We start from the raw sequence: 22,130 nt of genomic DNA, 5'->3' as shown, positions 1-22,130 counted from the left end.
TGAACGTACAGTAGTTTACAACGTGTAACGAGTAACTATATCTGAACGTACAGTAGTTTACGTGTGACATGCAACTATATCTGAACGTACAGTAGTTTACGTGTAACATGTAACTATCTGAACGTACAGTATAAAACGTAACATGTAACTATATCTGAACGTACAGTAGTTTACAATGTGTAACGAGTAACTATATCTGAACGTACAGTCGTTTACGTGTGACTTGTAACTATATATGAACGTACAGTAGTTTACATGTAACGAGTAACTATCTGAACGTACAGTATAAAACATGTAACATGTAAATATATCTGAACGTACAGTAGTTTACGTGTAACATGTAACTATATCTGAACGTACAGTAGTTTACAACGTGTAACATGTAACTATATCTGAACGTACAGTAGTTTACAACGTGTAACGAGTAACTATATCTGAACGTACAGTAGTTTACGTGTGACATGTAACTATATCTGAACGTACAGTAGCTTACAACGTGTGACATGTAACTATCTGAACGTACAGTAGTTTACGTGTGACATGTAACTATCTGAACGTACAGTAGTTTACGTGTGACATGTAACTATCTGAACGTACAGTAGTTTACAATGTGTAATATGTAACTATATCTGAACGTACAGTAGTTTACGTGTAACATGTAACTATATCTGAACGTACAGTAGTTTACAACGTGTAATATGTAACTATATCTGAACGTACAGTAGTTTACGTGTAACATGTAACTATATCTGAACGTACAGTAGTTTACAACGTGTAACATGTAACTATATCTGAACGTACAGTAGTTTACAACGTGTAACGAGTAACTATATCTGAACGTATAGTAGTTTACAACGTGTAACGAGTAACTATATCTGAACGTACAGTAGTTTATGTGTGACATGTAACTATATCTGAACGTACAGTCGTTTACAACGTATAACGAGTAACTATATCTGAATGTACAGCAGTTTACAACGTATAACATGTAACTATATCTGAACGTACAGTAGTTTACGTGTAACGAGTAACTATATCTGAACGTACAGTAGTTTACAACGTGTAACGAGTAACTATATCTGAACGTACAGTAGTTTACGTGTAACATGTAACTATCTGAACGTACAGTATAAAACATGTAATATGTAACTATCTGAATGTACAGTTTACAACGTGTATCGAGTAACTATCTGAACGTACAGTATAAAACATGTAACATGTAACTATATCTGAACGTACAGTCGTTTACGTGTAACATGTAACTATATCTGAACGTACAGTAGTTTACGACGTGTAACATGTAACTATCTGAACGTACAGTAGTTTACGTGTAACATGTAACTATATCTGAACGTACAGTAGTTTACAACGTGTAACGAGTAACTATATCTGAACGTACAGTAGTTTACAACGTGTAACATGTAACTATATCTGAATGTACAGTAGTTTACGTGTAACGTGTAACTATGTCTGAACGTACAGTAGTTTACAACGTGTAACGAGTAACTATATCTGAACGTACAGTCGTTTACGTGTAACATGTAACTATATCTGAACGTACAGTAGTTTACGACGTGTAACATGTAACTATATCTGAACGTACAGTAGTTTACAATGTGTAACGAGTAACTATATCTGAACGTACAGTCGTTTATGTGTAACGAGTAACTATATCTGAACGTACAGTCGTTTACGTGTAACTTGTAACTATATATAAACGTACAGTAGTTTACGTGTAACATGTAACTATCTGAACGTACAGTATAAAACATGTAATATGTAACTATATCTGAATGTACAGTTTACAACGTGTAACGAGTAACTATCTGAACGTACAGTATAAAACATGTAACATGTAACTATATCTGAACGTACAGTACTTTACAATGTGTAACGAGTAACTATATCTGAACGTACAGTCGTTTACAACGTGTAACATGTAACTATATCTGAACGTACAGTAGTTTACGACGTGTAACATGTAACTATATCTGAACGTACAGTAGTTTACGACGTGTAACATGTAACTATCTGAACGTACAGTAGTTTACGTGTAACATGTAACTATATCTGAACGTACAGTAGTTTACGTGTAACATGTAACTATCTGAACGTACAGTAGTTTACGTGTAACATGTAACTATATCTGAACGAACAGTAGTTTACGTGTAACATGTAACTAGATCTGAACGTACAGTAGTTTACGTGTAATATGTAACTATATCTGAACGTACAGTAGTTTACGTGTAACGAGTAACTATCTGAACGTACAGTATAAAACATGTAATATGTAACTATATCTGAACGTACAGTAGTTTACAACGTGTAACGAGTAACTATCTGAACGTACAGTAGTTTACGTGTAACATGTAACTATATCTGAACGTACAGTAGTTTACAACGTGTAACGAGTAACTATCTGAACGTACAGTAGTTTATGTGTAACGTGTAACTATCTGAACGTACAGTATAAAACGTAACATGTAACTATATCTGAACATACAGTAGTTTACAATGTGTAACGAGTAACTATATCTGAACGTACAGTTGTTTACGTGTAACTTGTAACTATATATGAACGTACAGTAGTTTACATGTAACGAGTAACTGAACGTACAGTATAAAACGTAACATGTAAATATATCTGAACGTACAGTAGTTTACAACGTGTAACGAGTAACTATATCTGAACGTACAGTAGTTTACGTGTGACATGCAACTATATCTGAACGTACAGTAGTTTACGTGTAACATGTAACTATCTGAACGTACAGTATAAAACGTAACATGTAACTATATCTGAACGTACAGTAGTTTACAATGTGTAACGAGTAACTATATCTGAACGTACAGTCGTTTACGTGTGACTTGTAACTATATATGAACGTACAGTAGTTTACATGTAACGAGTAACTATCTGAACGTACAGTATAAAACATGTAACATGTAAATATATCTGAACGTACAGTAGTTTACGTGTAACATGTAACTATATCTGAACGTACAGTAGTTTACAACGTGTAACATGTAACTATATCTGAACGTACAGTAGTTTACAACGTGTAACGAGTAACTATATCTGAACGTACAGTAGTTTACGTGTGACATGTAACTATATCTGAACGTACAGTAGCTTACAACGTGTGACATGTAACTATCTGAACGTACAGTAGTTTACGTGTGACATGTAACTATCTGAACGTACAGTAGTTTACGTGTGACATGTAACTATCTGAACGTACAGTAGTTTACAATGTGTAATATGTAACTATATCTGAACGTACAGTAGTTTACGTGTAACATGTAACTATATCTGAACGTACAGTAGTTTACGTGGAACATGTAACTATATCTGAACGTACAGTAGTTTACAACGTGTAACATGTAACTATATCTGAACGTACAGTAGTTTACAACGTGTAACGAGTAACTATATCTGAACGTATAGTAGTTTACAACGTGTAACGAGTAACTATATCTGAACGTACAGTAGTTTATGTGTGACATGTAACTATATCTGAACGTACAGTCGTTTACAACGTATAACGAGTAACTATATCTGAATGTACAGCAGTTTACAACGTATAACATGTAACTATATCTGAACGTACAGTAGTTTACGTGTAACGAGTAACTATATCTGAACGTACAGTAGTTTACAACGTGTAACGAGTAACTATATCTGAACGTACAGTAGTTTACGTGTAACGAGTAACTATCTGAACGTACAGTATAAAACATGTAATATGTAACTATCTGAACGTACAGTAGTTTACAGCGTGTAACGAGTAACTATCTGAACGTACAGTAGTTTACGTGTAACATGTAACTATATCTGAACGTACAGTAGTTTACAACGTGTAACGAGTAACTATCTGAACGTACAGTAGTTTATGTGTAACGTGTAACTATCTGAACGTACAGTATAAAACGTAACATGTAACTATATCTGAACGTACAGTAGTTTACAATGTGTAACGAGTAACTATATCTGAACGTACAGTTGTTTACGTGTAACTTGTAACTATATATGAACGTACAGTAGTTTACATGTAACGAGTAACTGAACGTACAGTATAAAACGTAACATGTAAATATATCTGAACGTACAGTAGTTTACAACGTGTAACGAGTAACTATATCTGAACGTACAGTAGTTTACGTGTGACATGCAACTATATCTGAACGTACAGTAGTTTACGTGTAACATGTAACTATCTGAACGTACAGTATAAAACGTAACATGTAACTATATCTGAACGTACAGTAGTTTACAATGTGTAACGAGTAACTATATCTGAACGTACAGTCGTTTACGTGTGACTTGTAACTATATATGAACGTACAGTAGTTTACATGTAACGAGTAACTATCTGAACGTACAGTATAAAACATGTAACATGTAAATATATCTGAACGTACAGTAGTTTACGTGTAACATGTAACTATATCTGAACGTACAGTAGTTTACAACGTGTAACATGTAACTATATCTGAACGTACAGTAGTTTACAACGTGTAACGAGTAACTATATCTGAACGTACAGTAGTTTACGTGTGACATGTAACTATATCTGAACGTACAGTAGCTTACAACGTGTGACATGTAACTATCTGAACGTACAGTAGTTTACGTGTGACATGTAACTATCTGAACGTACAGTAGTTTACGTGTGACATGTAACTATCTGAACGTACAGTAGTTTACAATGTGTAATATGTAACTATATCTGAACGTACAGTAGTTTACGTGTAACATGTAACTATATCTGAACGTACAGTAGTTTACAACGTGTAATATGTAACTATATCTGAACGTACAGTAGTTTACGTGTAACATGTAACTATATCTGAACGTACAGTAGTTTACAACGTGTAACATGTAACTATATCTGAACGTACAGTAGTTTACAACGTGTAACGAGTAACTATATCTGAACGTATAGTAGTTTACAACGTGTAACGAGTAACTATATCTGAACGTACAGTAGTTTATGTGTGACATGTAACTATATCTGAACGTACAGTCGTTTACAACGTATAACGAGTAACTATATCTGAATGTACAGCAGTTTACAACGTATAACATGTAACTATATCTGAACGTACAGTAGTTTACGTGTAACGAGTAACTATATCTGAACGTACAGTAGTTTACGTGTAACATGTAACTATCTGAACGTACAGTATAAAACATGTAATATGTAACTATCTGAATGTACAGTTTACAACGTGTATCGAGTAACTATCTGAACGTACAGTATAAAACATGTAACATGTAACTATATCTGAACGTACAGTCGTTTACGTGTAACATGTAACTATATCTGAACGTACAGTAGTTTACGACGTGTAACATGTAACTATCTGAACGTACAGTAGTTTACGTGTAACATGTAACTATATCTGAACGTACAGTAGTTTACAACGTGTAACGAGTAACTATATCTGAACGTACAGTAGTTTACAACGTGTAACATGTAACTATATCTGAATGTACAGTAGTTTACGTGTAACGTGTAACTATGTCTGAACGTACAGTAGTTTACAACGTGTAACGAGTAACTATATCTGAACGTACAGTCGTTTACGTGTAACATGTAACTATATCTGAACGTACAGTAGTTTACGACGTGTAACATGTAACTATATCTGAACGTACAGTAGTTTACAATGTGTAACGAGTAACTATATCTGAACGTACAGTCGTTTATGTGTAACGAGTAACTATATCTGAACGTACAGTCGTTTACGTGTAACTTGTAACTATATATAAACGTACAGTAGTTTACGTGTAACATGTAACTATCTGAACGTACAGTATAAAACATGTAATATGTAACTATATCTGAATGTACAGTTTACAACGTGTAACGAGTAACTATCTGAACGTACAGTATAAAACATGTAACATGTAACTATATCTGAACGTACAGTACTTTACAATGTGTAACGAGTAACTATATCTGAACGTACAGTCGTTTACAACGTGTAACATGTAACTATATCTGAACGTACAGTAGTTTACGACGTGTAACATGTAACTATATCTGAACGTACAGTAGTTTACGACGTGTAACATGTAACTATCTGAACGTACAGTAGTTTACGTGTAACATGTAACTATATCTGAACGTACAGTAGTTTACGTGTAACATGTAACTATCTGAACGTACAGTAGTTTACGTGTAACATGTAACTATATCTGAACGAACAGTAGTTTACGTGTAACATGTAACTAGATCTGAACGTACAGTAGTTTACGTGTAATATGTAACTATATCTGAACGTACAGTAGTTTACGTGTAACGAGTAACTATCTGAACGTACAGTATAAAACATGTAATATGTAACTATATCTGAACGTACAGTAGTTTACAACGTGTAACGAGTAACTATCTGAACGTACAGTAGTTTACGTGTAACATGTAACTATATCTGAACGTACAGTAGTTTACAACGTGTAACGAGTAACTATCTGAACGTACAGTAGTTTATGTGTAACGTGTAACTATCTGAACGTACAGTATAAAACGTAACATGTAACTATATCTGAACATACAGTAGTTTACAATGTGTAACGAGTAACTATATCTGAACGTACAGTTGTTTACGTGTAACTTGTAACTATATATGAACGTACAGTAGTTTACATGTAACGAGTAACTGAACGTACAGTATAAAACGTAACATGTAAATATATCTGAACGTACAGTAGTTTACAACGTGTAACGAGTAACTATATCTGAACGTACAGTAGTTTACGTGTGACATGCAACTATATCTGAACGTACAGTAGTTTACGTGTAACATGTAACTATCTGAACGTACAGTATAAAACGTAACATGTAACTATATCTGAACGTACAGTAGTTTACAATGTGTAACGAGTAACTATATATGAACGTACAGTAGTTTACATGTAACGAGTAACTATCTGAACGTACAGTATAAAACATGTAACATGTAAATATATCTGAACGTACAGTAGTTTACGTGTAACATGTAACTATATCTGAACGTACAGTAGTTTACAACGTGTAACATGTAACTATATCTGAACGTACAGTAGTTTACAACGTGTAACGAGTAACTATATCTGAACGTACAGTAGTTTACGTGTGACATGTAACTATATCTGAACGTACAGTAGCTTACAACGTGTGACATGTAACTATCTGAACGTACAGTAGTTTACGTGTGACATGTAACTATCTGAACGTACAGTAGTTTACGTGTGACATGTAACTATCTGAACGTACAGTAGTTTACAATGTGTAATATGTAACTATATCTGAACGTACAGTAGTTTACGTGTAACATGTAACTATATCTGAACGTACAGTAGTTTACGTGGAACATGTAACTATATCTGAACGTACAGTAGTTTACAACGTGTAACATGTAACTATATCTGAACGTACAGTAGTTTACAACGTGTAACGAGTAACTATATCTGAACGTATAGTAGTTTACAACGTGTAACGAGTAACTATATCTGAACGTACAGTAGTTTATGTGTGACATGTAACTATATCTGAACGTACAGTCGTTTACAACGTATAACGAGTAACTATATCTGAATGTACAGCAGTTTACAACGTATAACATGTAACTATATCTGAACGTACAGTAGTTTACGTGTAACGAGTAACTATATCTGAACGTACAGTAGTTTACAACGTGTAACGAGTAACTATATCTGAACGTACAGTAGTTTACGTGTAACGAGTAACTATCTGAACGTACAGTATAAAACATGTAATATGTAACTATCTGAACGTACAGTAGTTTACAGCGTGTAACGAGTAACTATCTGAACGTACAGTAGTTTACGTGTAACATGTAACTATATCTGAACGTACAGTAGTTTACAACGTGTAACGAGTAACTATCTGAACGTACAGTAGTTTATGTGTAACGTGTAACTATCTGAACGTACAGTATAAAACGTAACATGTAACTATATCTGAACGTACAGTAGTTTACAATGTGTAACGAGTAACTATATCTGAACGTACAGTTGTTTACGTGTAACTTGTAACTATATATGAACGTACAGTAGTTTACATGTAACGAGTAACTGAACGTACAGTATAAAACGTAACATGTAAATATATCTGAACGTACAGTAGTTTACAACGTGTAACGAGTAACTATATCTGAACGTACAGTAGTTTACGTGTGACATGCAACTATATCTGAACGTACAGTAGTTTACGTGTAACATGTAACTATCTGAACGTACAGTATAAAACGTAACATGTAACTATATCTGAACGTACAGTAGTTTACAATGTGTAACGAGTAACTATATCTGAACGTACAGTCGTTTACGTGTGACTTGTAACTATATATGAACGTACAGTAGTTTACATGTAACGAGTAACTATCTGAACGTACAGTATAAAACATGTAACATGTAAATATATCTGAACGTACAGTAGTTTACGTGTAACATGTAACTATATCTGAACGTACAGTAGTTTACAACGTGTAACATGTAACTATATCTGAACGTACAGTAGTTTACAACGTGTAACGAGTAACTATATCTGAACGTACAGTAGTTTACGTGTGACATGTAACTATATCTGAACGTACAGTAGCTTACAACGTGTGACATGTAACTATCTGAACGTACAGTAGTTTACGTGTGACATGTAACTATCTGAACGTACAGTAGTTTACGTGTGACATGTAACTATCTGAACGTACAGTAGTTTACAATGTGTAATATGTAACTATATCTGAACGTACAGTAGTTTACGTGTAACATGTAACTATATCTGAACGTACAGTAGTTTACAACGTGTAACGAGTAACTATATCTGAACGTACAGTAGTTTATGTGTGACATGTAACTATATCTGAACGTACAGTCGTTTACAACGTATAACGAGTAACTATATCTGAATGTACAGCAGTTTACAACGTATAACATGTAACTATATCTGAACGTACAGTAGTTTACGTGTAACGAGTAACTATATCTGAACGTACAGTAGTTTACAACGTGTAACGAGTAACTATATCTGAACGTACAGTAGTTTACGTGTAACATGTAACTATCTGAACGTACAGTATAAAACATGTAATATGTAACTATCTGAATGTACAGTTTACAACGTGTATCGAGTAACTATCTGAACGTACAGTATAAAACATGTAACATGTAACTATATCTGAACGTACAGTCGTTTACGTGTAACATGTAACTATATCTGAACGTACAGTAGTTTACGACGTGTAACATGTAACTATCTGAACGTACAGTAGTTTACGTGTAACATGTAACTATATCTGAACGTACAGTAGTTTACAACGTGTAACGAGTAACTATATCTGAACGTACAGTAGTTTACAACGTGTAACATGTAACTATATCTGAATGTACAGTAGTTTACGTGTAACGTGTAACTATGTCTGAACGTACAGTAGTTTACAACGTGTAACGAGTAACTATATCTGAACGTACAGTCGTTTACGTGTAACATGTAACTATATCTGAACGTACAGTAGTTTACGACGTGTAACATGTAACTATATCTGAACGTACAGTAGTTTACAATGTGTAACGAGTAACTATATCTGAACGTACAGTCGTTTATGTGTAACGAGTAACTATATCTGAACGTACAGTCGTTTACGTGTAACTTGTAACTATATATAAACGTACAGTAGTTTACGTGTAACATGTAACTATCTGAACGTACAGTATAAAACATGTAATATGTAACTATATCTGAATGTACAGTTTACAACGTGTAACGAGTAACTATCTGAACGTACAGTATAAAACATGTAACATGTAACTATATCTGAACGTACAGTACTTTACAATGTGTAACGAGTAACTATATCTGAACGTACAGTCGTTTATGTGTAACGAGTAACTATATCTGAACGTACAGTCGTTTACGTGTAACTTGTAACTATATATAAACGTACAGTAGTTTACGTGTAACATGTAACTATCTGAACGTACAGTATAAAACATGTAATATGTAACTATATCTGAACGTACAGTCGTTTACAACGTGTAACATGTAACTATATCTGAACGTACAGTAGTTTACGACGTGTAACATGTAACTATATCTGAACGTACAGTAGTTTACGACGTGTAACATGTAACTATCTGAACGTACAGTAGTTTACGTGTAACATGTAACTATATCTGAACGTACAGTAGTTTACGTGTAACATGTAACTATCTGAACGTACAGTAGTTTACGTGTAACATGTAACTATATCTGAACGAACAGTAGTTTACGTGTAACATGTAACTAGATCTGAACGTACAGTAGTTTACGTGTAATATGTAACTATATCTGAACGTACAGTAGTTTACGTGTAACGAGTAACTATCTGAACGTACAGTATAAAACATGTAATATGTAACTATATCTGAACGTACAGTAGTTTACAACGTGTAACGAGTAACTATCTGAACGTACAGTAGTTTACGTGTAACATGTAACTATATCTGAACGTACAGTAGTTTACAACGTGTAACGAGTAACTATCTGAACGTACAGTAGTTTATGTGTAACATGTAACTATCTGAACGTACAGTATAAAACGTAACATGTAACTATATCTGAACGTACAGTAGTTTACAATGTGTAACGAGTAACTATATCTGAACGTACAGTTGTTTACGTGTAACTTGTAACTATATATGAACGTACAGTAGTTTACATGTAACGAGTAACTGAACGTACAGTATAAAACGTAACATGTAAATATATCTGAACGTACAGTAGTTTACAACGTGTAACGAGTAACTATATCTGAACGTACAGTAGTTTACGTGTGACATGCAACTATATCTGAACGTACAGTAGCTTACAACGTGTGACATGTAACTATCTGAACGTACAGTAGTTTACGTGTGACATGTAACTATCTGAACGTACAGTAGTTTACGTGTGACATGTAACTATCTGAACGTACAGTAGTTTACAATGTGTAATATGTAACTATATCTGAACGTACAGTAGTTTACGTGTAACATGTAACTATATCTGAACGTACAGTAGTTTACAACGTGTAATATGTAACTATATCTGAACGTACAGTAGTTTACGTGTAACATGTAACTATATCTGAACGTACAGTAGTTTACAACGTGTAACATGTAACTATATCTGAACGTACAGTAGTTTACAACGTGTAACGAGTAACTATATCTGAACGTATAGTAGTTTACAACGTGTAACGAGTAACTATATCTGAACGTACAGTAGTTTATGTGTGACATGTAACTATATCTGAACGTACAGTCGTTTACAACGTATAACGAGTAACTATATCTGAATGTACAGCAGTTTACAACGTATAACATGTAACTATATCTGAACGTACAGTAGTTTACGTGTAACGAGTAACTATATCTGAACGTACAGTAGTTTCCAACGTGTAACGAGTAACTATATCTGAACGTACAGTAGTTTACGTGTAACATGTAACTATCTGAACGTACAGTATAAAACATGTAATATGTAACTATCTGAATGTACAGTTTACAACGTGTATCGAGTAACTATCTGAACGTACAGTATAAAACATGTAACATGTAACTATATCTGAACGTACAGTCGTTTACGTGTAACATGTAACTATATCTGAACGTACAGTAGTTTACGACGTGTAACATGTAACTATCTGAACGTACAGTAGTTTACGTGTAACATGTAACTATATCTGAACGTACAGTAGTTTACAACGTGTAACGAGTAACTATATCTGAACGTACAGTAGTTTACAACGTGTAACATGTAACTATATCTGAATGTACAGTAGTTTACGTGTAACATGTAACTATGTCTGAACGTACAGTAGTTTACAACGTGTAACGAGTAACTATATCTGAACGTACAGTCGTTTACGTGTAACATGTAACTATATCTGAACGTACAGTAGTTTACGACGTGTAACATGTAACTATATCTGAACGTACAGTAGTTTACAATGTGTAACGAGTAACTATATCTGAACGTACAGTCGTTTATGTGTAACGAGTAACTATATCTGAACGTACAGTCGTTTACGTGTAACTTGTAACTATATATAAACGTACAGTAGTTTACGTGTAACATGTAACTATCTGAACGTACAGTATAAAACATGTAATATGTAACTATATCTGAATGTACAGTTTACAACGTGTAACGAGTAACTATCTGAACGTACAGTATAAAACATGTAACATGTAACTATATCTGAACGTACAGTACTTTACAATGTGTAACGAGTAACTATATCTGAACGTACAGTCGTTTATGTGTAACGAGTAACTATATCTGAACGTACAGTCGTTTACGTGTAACTTGTAACTATATATAAACGTACAGTAGTTTACGTGTAACATGTAACTATCTGAACGTACAGTATAAAACATGTAATATGTAACTATATCTGAACGTACAGTCGTTTACAACGTGTAACATGTAACTATATCTGAACGTACAGTAGTTTACGACGTGTAACATGTAACTATATCTGAACGTACAGTAGTTTACGACGTGTAACATGTAACTATCTGAACGTACAGTAGTTTACGTGTAACATGTAACTATATCTGAACGTACAGTAGTTTACGTGTAACATGTAACTATCTGAACGTACAGTAGTTTACGTGTAACATGTAACTATATCTGAACGAACAGTAGTTTACGTGTAACATGTAACTAGATCTGAACGTACAGTAGTTTACGTGTAATATGTAACTATATCTGAACGTACAGTAGTTTACGTGTAACGAGTAACTATCTGAACGTACAGTATAAAACATGTAATATGTAACTATATCTGAACGTACAGTAGTTTACAACGTGTAACGAGTAACTATCTGAACGTACAGTAGTTTACGTGTAACATGTAACTATATCTGAACGTACAGTAGTTTACAACGTGTAACGAGTAACTATCTGAACGTACAGTAGTTTATGTGTAACATGTAACTATCTGAACGTACAGTATAAAACGTAACATGTAACTATATCTGAACGTACAGTAGTTTACAATGTGTAACGAGTAACTATATCTGAACGTACAGTTGTTTACGTGTAACTTGTAACTATATATGAACGTACAGTAGTTTACATGTAACGAGTAACTGAACGTACAGTATAAAACGTAACATGTAAATATATCTGAACGTACAGTAGTTTACAACGTGTAACGAGTAACTATATCTGAACGTACAGTAGTTTACGTGTGACATGCAACTATATCTGAACGTACAGTAGTTTACGTGTAACATGTAACTATCTGAACGTACAGTATAAAACGTAACATGTAACTATATCTGAACGTACAGTAGTTTACAATGTGTAACGAGTAACTATATCTGAACGTACAGTCGTTTACGTGTGACTTGTAACTATATATGAACGTACAGTAGTTTACATGTAACGAGTAACTATCTGAACGTACAGTATAAAACATGTAACATGTAAATATATCTGAACGTACAGTAGTTTACGTGTAACATGTAACTATATCTGAACGTACAGTAGTTTACAACGTGTAACATGTAACTATATCTGAACGTACAGTAGTTTACAACGTGTAACGAGTAACTATATCTGAACGTACAGTAGTTTACGTGTGACATGTAACTATATCTGAACGTACAGTAGCTTACAACGTGTGACATGTAACTATCTGAACGTACAGTAGTTTACGTGTGACATGTAACTATCTGAACGTACAGTAGTTTACGTGTGACATGTAACTATCTGAACGTACAGTAGTTTACAATGTGTAATATGTAACTATATCTGAACGTACAGTAGTTTACGTGTAACATGTAACTATATCTGAACGTACAGTAGTTTACAACGTGTAATATGTAACTATATCTGAACGTACAGTAGTTTACGTGTAACATGTAACTATATCTGAACGTACAGTAGTTTACAACGTGTAACATGTAACTATATCTGAACGTACAGTAGTTTACAACGTGTAACGAGTAACTATATCTGAACGTATAGTAGTTTACAACGTGTAACGAGTAACTATATCTGAACGTACAGTAGTTTATGTGTGACATGTAACTATATCTGAACGTACAGTCGTTTACAACGTATAACGAGTAACTATCTGAATGTACAGCAGTTTACAACGTATAACATGTAACTATATCTGAACGTACAGTAGTTTACGTGTAACGAGTAACTATATCTGAACGTACAGTAGTTTACAACGTGTAACGAGTAACTATATCTGAACGTACAGTAGTTTACGTGTGACATGTAACTATATCTGAACGTACAGTAGCTTACAACGTGTAACGTAACTATATCTGAACGTACAGTAGTTTACGTGTGACATGTAACTATATCTGAACGTACAGTAGTTTACGTGTGACATGTAACTATATCTGAATGTACAGTAGTTTACGTGTAACATGTAACTATATCTGAACGTACAGTAGTTTACTACGTGTAACATGTAACTATATCTGAACGTACAGTAGTTTACGTGTAACGAGTAACTATCTGAACGTACAGTATAAAACATGTAACTATATCTGAACGTACAGTAGTTTACAACGTGTAACGAGTAACTATATCTGAACGTACAGTAGTTTACAACGTGTAACGAGTAACTATATCTGAACGTACAGTAGTTTACAACGTGTGACATGTAACTATATCTGAACGTACAGTAGTTTACAACGTGTGACATGTAACTATATCTGAACATACAGTAGTTTACAACGTGTGACATGTAACTATATCTGAACGTACAGTAGTTTACAACGTGTGACATGTAACTATATCTGAACGTACAGTAGTTTAAAATGTTTAAGTTAGACGTCTCAATTAGCATTAAGCCCGGTTTCCACCAGCTGGTCCAGCTTGGGATGGGACTGGTTGGTTCGGTGCGGGGTAATTTTTCCACAGCCAATTATATATTTTAAACCAGGTACTCATGAATTCATCAAGTTTGTCCTTGTCTTGCACGCTTATTGAATTATAACAATGAAGAGGAAGGTGACCCCGAACCAGAGGAGGATGGTGGACACCCAGCCTCATGTAGCCTTAAACAATAAATCCTGTTCATATTTAGACATGGAGATGTTCCTGCTTCGTTCACACAAATCAAACTATAATGAATCTACGTGTGTAGAATGTTTCTGTCCTGATCGTCTCCATACAAGGCATCGGTTGGGGTTAAACAACTAGGACTTCCTGCTACTTTTTGGACACATTGAGACGATTACTTTTGATACGTTACTGTCCAACATGTTGAAAATAAGCTCTGCTTTGCTCAACATGTCGACCGCGTCCAGATGGTGGTGGCTGATTCAGGGAAACGGCCTCCCTGTAACGGGGTGAGATCCTGCACCTCCACCCCCCCCCCAGCAGACTCCTTCCCCACCCCGCCCACCAGACGGGCTCTTGGCTCTTCTCAGTTTCATGCGGTGAGTTTCATCCGCGCAGGGCGTCTTGGCCCAGACTCTTTGCTGGACCGATCTCATCTCTGCTTCCTGTTCCTGCAGGTGTTTAAGGCGGGTGCAGCTCTGGCCCACAACAGGGAACTAGACTACCAGCCCAGTTCTGAGTCCAGGCACAGTACTGTTGGTACCCAGACACCAGCGGAGTTTGCTCCCTCAGAAGACCCTCAGCTGGGTACGTTGATCTTGAACGGGACCTGCAGCACACCTGGTTTACCAGCTGATTCTTGTTCCGCTGTGTGCCCTCTGTAGTGTTCCAGTCAGATTTTACAGCGGGCAGCGGTGAGCGGTCCTTCCTGTCACCTGGTCAGACAGGTGTGAGTCGGTCCAGTCAGTACTACAGAGGATCGGTGAGAGGTATGACACGAGGTGGAAAAAGGACTGGCTCAAAGCTTTTGCTGCTCTGCTCGTCCTCCTCTTCCTTCATCTTCCTCCTAAACCTTCAGCTGGATGTAGACTAAACTTTTCAACAAGAGGTTTTCCTGAACATGATGTCCTTTCCTCAGGAGCATCCTACATCCCCCAAACTCGCCTCAGGGAGTCCGGACCTTTCCTCTACACAACCAGAGTGAGTCGCACTTCTGTTTTATATCAGAAAGCATCAGAATATAAACAGTCTGAGACTTCTGGAGAAAACTACATTTTACTTTTGTTACACATTTTTTAATCATTGAGTTTTGTTTGTGGATCTGGGAGCTGATTACCTTCTCCTGACACTGCTGTGGTCAGTGAACAGTGATGTCACATTAGTCATTTGTCGTGACTCGTCCATTTCATGCCTGGAGTTTACTGACATGCTTAATAAATTACTTATATTTCTTATCAACCTTTAAAATCACATGTTCATGAACTGTGTAACAGATAACCTGTCTGTTACAGCATGAACATGACCACTGAACTCAGTCAAGTCTGCTTAAACCTCATCACACACCAGTTTCCTATAAATGAGCTAAATCTGAGATAAAAAGCAGTTTGAAATATCCTGATGAAGACGGCTCATCCAACCAAGTTGTATATAGATGGAATACATGTACATACATTTCTGCAATCCTGATAAAGGTTTATACAGGTTTTTTTTTTTTTTATTAACTTATTATGGTAATTTCACAAGATTGTAAAACTGACCTTTCAAATAACTATGAAAATTTATAGACACATATATGAATTAATGTGCTTTTTTCCTGAATGGATGGACAGGTCTATAGGATCAATAGCTGCAAAGATACACAATCTTTCTAGAAATGTGCAGACACGTGTCTTTTGTTTTCAGGTTTACCAGATCGGACCCTCAGGTGGGCTGGCCATGCTTGTCCTTTAATAGTTCCCATTTTTCTGTTAGGAACCAGGATACCAACACATGTACAGACGAGGAGAGAGACGCAGCCCCAGTGGTAAGAATGCTTCAATCAAAACCAACCTTCACACCCCCCACCTTCACCATGAGAATCTCCCGTTCCACCTCTTCACCATGAGAATCTCCCGTTCCACCTCATCACCATGAGAATCTGCCGTTCCACGTCTTCACCATGAGAATCTCCCGTTCCACCTCTTCACCATGAGAATCTCCCGTTCCACCTCTTCACCATGAGAATCTCCCGTTCCACCTCATCACCATGAGAATCTCCCGTTCCACCTCATCACCATGAGAATCTGCCGTTCCACCTCATCACCATGAGAATCTGCCGTTCCACCTCATCGCCATGAGAATCTGCCGTTCCACCACATCACCATGAGAATCTGCCGTTCCACCTCATCACCATGAGAATCTGCCGTTCCACCTCATCACCATGAGAATCTGCCGTTCCACCTCATCACCATGAGAATCTGCCGTTCCACCTCATCACCATGAGAATCTGCCGTTCCACCTCATCGCCATGAGAATCTGCCGTTCCACCTCATCGCCATGAGAATCTGCCGTTCCACCGCATCGCCATGAGAATCTCCCGTTCCACCTCATCGCCATGAGAATCTCCCGTTCCACCTCATCGCCATGAGAATCTCCCGTTCCACCTCATCGCCATGAGAATCTGCCGTTCCACCTCATCGCCATGAGAATCTCCCGTTCCACCTCATCGCCATGAGAATCTCCAGTTCCACCTCATCGCCATGAGAATCTCCCGTTCCACCTCATCGCCATGAGAATCTGCCGTTCCACCTCATCGCCATGAGAATCTGCCGTTCCACCTCATCGCCATGAGAATCTGCCGTTCCACCTCATCGCCATGAGAATCTCCCGTTCCACCTCATCGCCATGAGAATCTCCCGTTCCACCTCATCGCCATGAGAATCTCCCGTTCCACCTCATCGCCATGAGAATCTCCCGTTCCACCTCATCGCCATGAGAATCTGCCGTTCCACCTCATCACCATGAGAATCTCCCGTTCCACCACATCACCATGAGAATCTCCATTCCACCACATCACCATGAGAATCTCCATTCCACCACATCACCATGAGAATCTCCCGTTCCACCTCATCACCATGAGAATCTCCCGTTCCACCTCATCACCATGAGAATCTCCCGTTCCACCTCATCACCATGAGAATCTCCCGTTCCACCTCATCACCATGAGAATCTCCCGTTCCACCTCATCACCATGAGAATCTCCCGTTCCACCACATCACCATGAGAATCTCCCGTTCCACCTCATCACCATGAGAATCTCCCGTTCCACCTCATCACCATGAGAAACTCCCGTTCCACCTCATCACCATGAGAATCTCCCGTTCCACCACATCACCATGAGAAACTCCCGTTCCACTTCATCACCATGAGAAACTCCTGTTCTGCCTCAAGAATTAAACAGGCGGAGCAGATGGTGAAGTTGAACTTTCTTCTTATGTCACCATGAGGTTTAACTTTAAGTGTGTCTTCTGAAGTAAACCAAACGCAGCTGCATGACACACGGACAGTTTGCCATCATCCTCCAATCATCCCACACGTGCTTTTCCCTTCCTAAAAAGGGAAAAGCATCTCCATTTAAAGAGAAATAAACCATATATAGAAATAGACCATCAGGCAATATCACATTTATTCTCAACACATAGTTACTGTTTCTGCACTGTTTTTCTTGACTGGAAACGGGAACATTTTAAATCCTCTGTGGTCAAAGTCAACTGCTGACGTTTTAACTCCGGTAGAAACTGAAGCATTAATAGATCTGTGAGACAGTGACGTAACCTCAGCTGTCGGCCCATCTGAGTTTGATATTTGTTCCTTTAAATATATAATCCATCCTGTACACATTTTTAAATGCCATTCTGTGTGTAGACATGCAGACATGTCTTCAGCCTCAGCTGCCAGATTATAATGGGGGAAAGTTTGGGAACTAATTCGTATGGTGGTTTTGCAGAAGACAAAATTATCTGTTCGGACACAGATTGACAGATTAGCTATCTTCATGGCCAGGCATCAACAACAGATTTATTAAGAAATTTACATAAACAAATGCGCCCACTTGGCATGCACATCCATAATCACCATCTAACAGTCAGAATCTGGGTGTTTTAGTTTTCAAGTGAATTAGATGGTCCAACAACACCATCTATTGGTCAGTCTGTGCGTTACGCTCTTCAACAGCATGCATCTCCCCCATCCCCTTGTGGAGCAATTACTGTCCACCAGCGGCTCACTGCCAACCACCACCGCACACAAAATCCTGTTAAACACAGCACATTCACTTTATAAATTAAGTAAAACAGGTTTCTGGCAGGGAGACAAGAACAGAGATGACTAGGCGCACCATGTCACAAATAACCCTGGAAGAACTGACAGTACCCACTTTCTTCGTCACGATAAAGGTACACGTTGAACAACAGGACAATCTTCGATGCACTGCCAGGATTCATCTTGTGGGTGGAAAAAATAAAAACCAGTCTGTTAGCGCCACTGGAAACTGCAGCTAGGCAAACAGAATTAGTGTACATATTCCAGTGTGTACATATTCCAGATTGCTTTATGGATAGTACCTATTCTATTTTATTATTATTATTTACTTTTTTTTTCTCTTACCTACTATTGCTGTTTCTATTTCTTCCTCTATTGCTGTTCTGAGCTACTGTGACAACAGAATTTCCCTTGTGGATGAATAAAGTCTGTCTAAGTCTAAGAACTCCGAAATGATGAAAACGTCACTTCCCCTCTGTGGCAGGAAGTAGTCCTTCAAGTGTCCTTTAAAAATAACCTTTTATATAATAAGGCTAAAATGATGGGAAATGAATGTATGAATAGATATCGCAGCATAAAGAGCAACCAAAAGAAGAAAACATGTTGCTAACAGGACTTTGAGCTGTTGTTTCTGCAGCGACCAAGCCTTTTCTCAGTGAATCGCTACATTTTGTGGCATATCATCTGCTTCTGCCTCCTCAGCAGATGTTTGCAGTTGTTTGGATTGTTTCCATGTTCCAATTCCATCTGTCTTGTCTTCAGCAGCCTGGAGCGATTCTTCCCAGGTGAGCAGTCCAGACCGGGAAGGAACCTTTATAACTATGGACTCTGGTCGTGGCGACTCCATGTCTGTGTCCACAGCCACCACACTGCCGCTCACTCCCCACAGCCACCACACTGCTGCCTTGCTTCCAATGCAGCTTTACCCACTCTCCCAGCCATTACGTGTTGCCTTCACTGCGTCTCGTACTGCCAATTTTGCCCCTGGAAACCTGGATCAGCCCATCGTGTTTGACCAGCTGCACAGCAACCTGGGGGAGATGTATGACGCCCACATCGGGCGCTTCACCTGCCCTGTCAACGGGACCTACGTCTTCATCTTCCACATCTTAAAGCTGGCCGTCAATGTTCCTCTCTACGTTAACCTCATGTGCAATGAGGAGGTGATGGTCTCGGCGTATGCCAATGACGGCGCTCCAGATCACGAGACCGCCAGCAACCATGCCATCTTACCTTTGTTCCAGGGGGACCAGGTGTGGCTCCGGCTGCATCGGGGGGCCATCTATGGAAGCACCTGGAAGTACAGTACCTTTTCTGGCTTCCTGCTGTACCAGGACTGACCAGCTCTTGTTCCATGTAGACTGCTTCCTACTTTCCAGGGATCGAACTTGTGGTCGGGTATCCTTTTCACCATAAAACCCTTCAGATGATGATGCAGACTGGGTTTAGGGGTTTATCAACTTGACTTGGACATGCTTGATTTCTGTGCAGGTCCTGAACCTGCTGCAGTAAAATGGCCTGTCATTTTTCTGTCGTAACTGATGCAGTCTCATGAATTTGTGCCTTTTCCTTTTCTAAATAGCTTGTGGACATCAATGACTAGCCAGGTGAATTATGAGCGACTTGCGGCTTCATTCTGGTCTCCATGGTTACCAGACCAGCTCAGGATGGGAAAAATTGTACTCTTGGTGGTGGGAATGGTGTTGTACACTTGAGACAAACTTGAAGCACCAACAAGCTGTTTAGAGAAATGAAACGGTCTGTCTGTAGTGAATAAAAGATAAGCAGAGATATTTGGTTGTTTTCTTTCTAGACAACTCTATATTCAAACAAAGGTGGTCTGTGATAACTGCACCAGTTGTTGTGATGTTAAGGCTGTGTCCACACTGAAACCAGTTGAGAGGTTTTTTTTTTTTGTTTTTTTTTCTTTGTGGATGAGGTCGAGCATCTGGATCTGGGGTGTCAAACTCAAATTTACAGAGGGCCAAAATTAAAAAGAGGAACAAAGTAGAGGGCCAAACTTTTTTTTTTTTTTTAACTTAGAAAGTGACAGCTATTATTCATGTTTTTATTATCTTTGAGAAGCAGTACTGTATTAAACATTTTCATATATTAAATAGTTAGGCCAATTTTTGCTAAAACACTGAACCCTGAACAGGGTTTAAAAAAACTTAAATATCAGGCTTTCATATCTGGAACTTTATCTTCATTTTAATAGTAACCTAAGTATTTTTATCACAGACCATCAAGGCCAACAATTATCTCTTTCAACTTTGAACAGACCATGCCTTCGGTAAATAAAACTCATATTGATCCAATTTAGTTTACTTCCATTTACTCTAATGCACAAATTGCCATCAAGGAGCTTTTTGACCACCTCAGCGACTTCAGCCCCAGAGATAGGAGAGTCCACCCCTGAGTCCCCCAGCTCTGCTTCCTCATCGGAAGACGTGTTGGTAGGATTGAGGAGGTCTTCGAAGTATTCCCTCCACCGACCCACAACGTCCCGAGTTGAGGTCAGCAGCTCCCCATCTCCACTGTACACAGTATTGATGGAGCACTGCTTCCCCCTCCTGAGCCGCCGGATGGTGGACCAGAATCTTCTCGAAGCTGTCCGGAAGTCTTTCTCCATGGCCTCGCCGAACTCCTCCCATGCCTGAGTTTTTGTCTTGGCGACAGCCGAAGCCGCATGCCGCTTAGCCCGCCGGTACCCATCAGCTGCCTCCAGAGTCCCACAGGCCAAGAAGGCCCGATAGGACTCCTTTAGCTTGACGGCATCCCTCACTGCTGGTGTCCACCAACGAGTCCTGGGATTACCGCCACGACAGGCACCAACGACCTTACAGCCACAGCTCCGGCTGGCCGCCTCAGCAATAGAGACATGGAACACAGCCCATTCGGACTCAATGTCCCCCGCCTCACTCGGGACATGGTTGAAGCTCTGCTGAAGGTGGGAGTTGAAGCTCGCTCTGACGGGGGACTCAGCCA

The 22,130-nt window shown here is 38.0% G+C and overlaps 1 protein-coding gene across 1 annotated transcript in view; it reads left to right on the top strand.

The window, feature by feature from the left end:
* Nucleotides 1-20,833, top strand: part of caprin2 (caprin family member 2) — a gene marked incomplete at its 5' end in the record, with an annotated part of 83,975 nt that extends 63,142 nt beyond the window's left edge. Inside the window, 6 exons of the mRNA XM_079263104.1 lie at nucleotides 15,311-15,442; nucleotides 15,521-15,650; nucleotides 15,728-15,832; nucleotides 15,982-16,043; nucleotides 16,815-16,866; nucleotides 19,908-20,833. Coding sequence (XP_079119230.1) covers nucleotides 15,311-15,442; nucleotides 15,521-15,650; nucleotides 15,728-15,832; nucleotides 15,982-16,043; nucleotides 16,815-16,866; nucleotides 19,908-20,482 — 1,056 coding nt within the window. The 3' untranslated portion in view covers nucleotides 20,483-20,833. The remainder of the gene's footprint in view (nucleotides 1-15,310; nucleotides 15,443-15,520; nucleotides 15,651-15,727; nucleotides 15,833-15,981; nucleotides 16,044-16,814; nucleotides 16,867-19,907) is intronic.
* Nucleotides 20,834-22,130: the final 1,297 nt, after the last annotated feature.

Source organism: Telmatherina bonti (genome assembly GCF_933228915.1).
Source record: "Telmatherina bonti genome assembly, chromosome: 23".
NCBI lineage: Eukaryota > Metazoa > Chordata > Actinopteri > Atheriniformes > Telmatherinidae > Telmatherina > Telmatherina bonti.
This window is presented reverse-complemented; position numbering and strand designations above follow the sequence as displayed.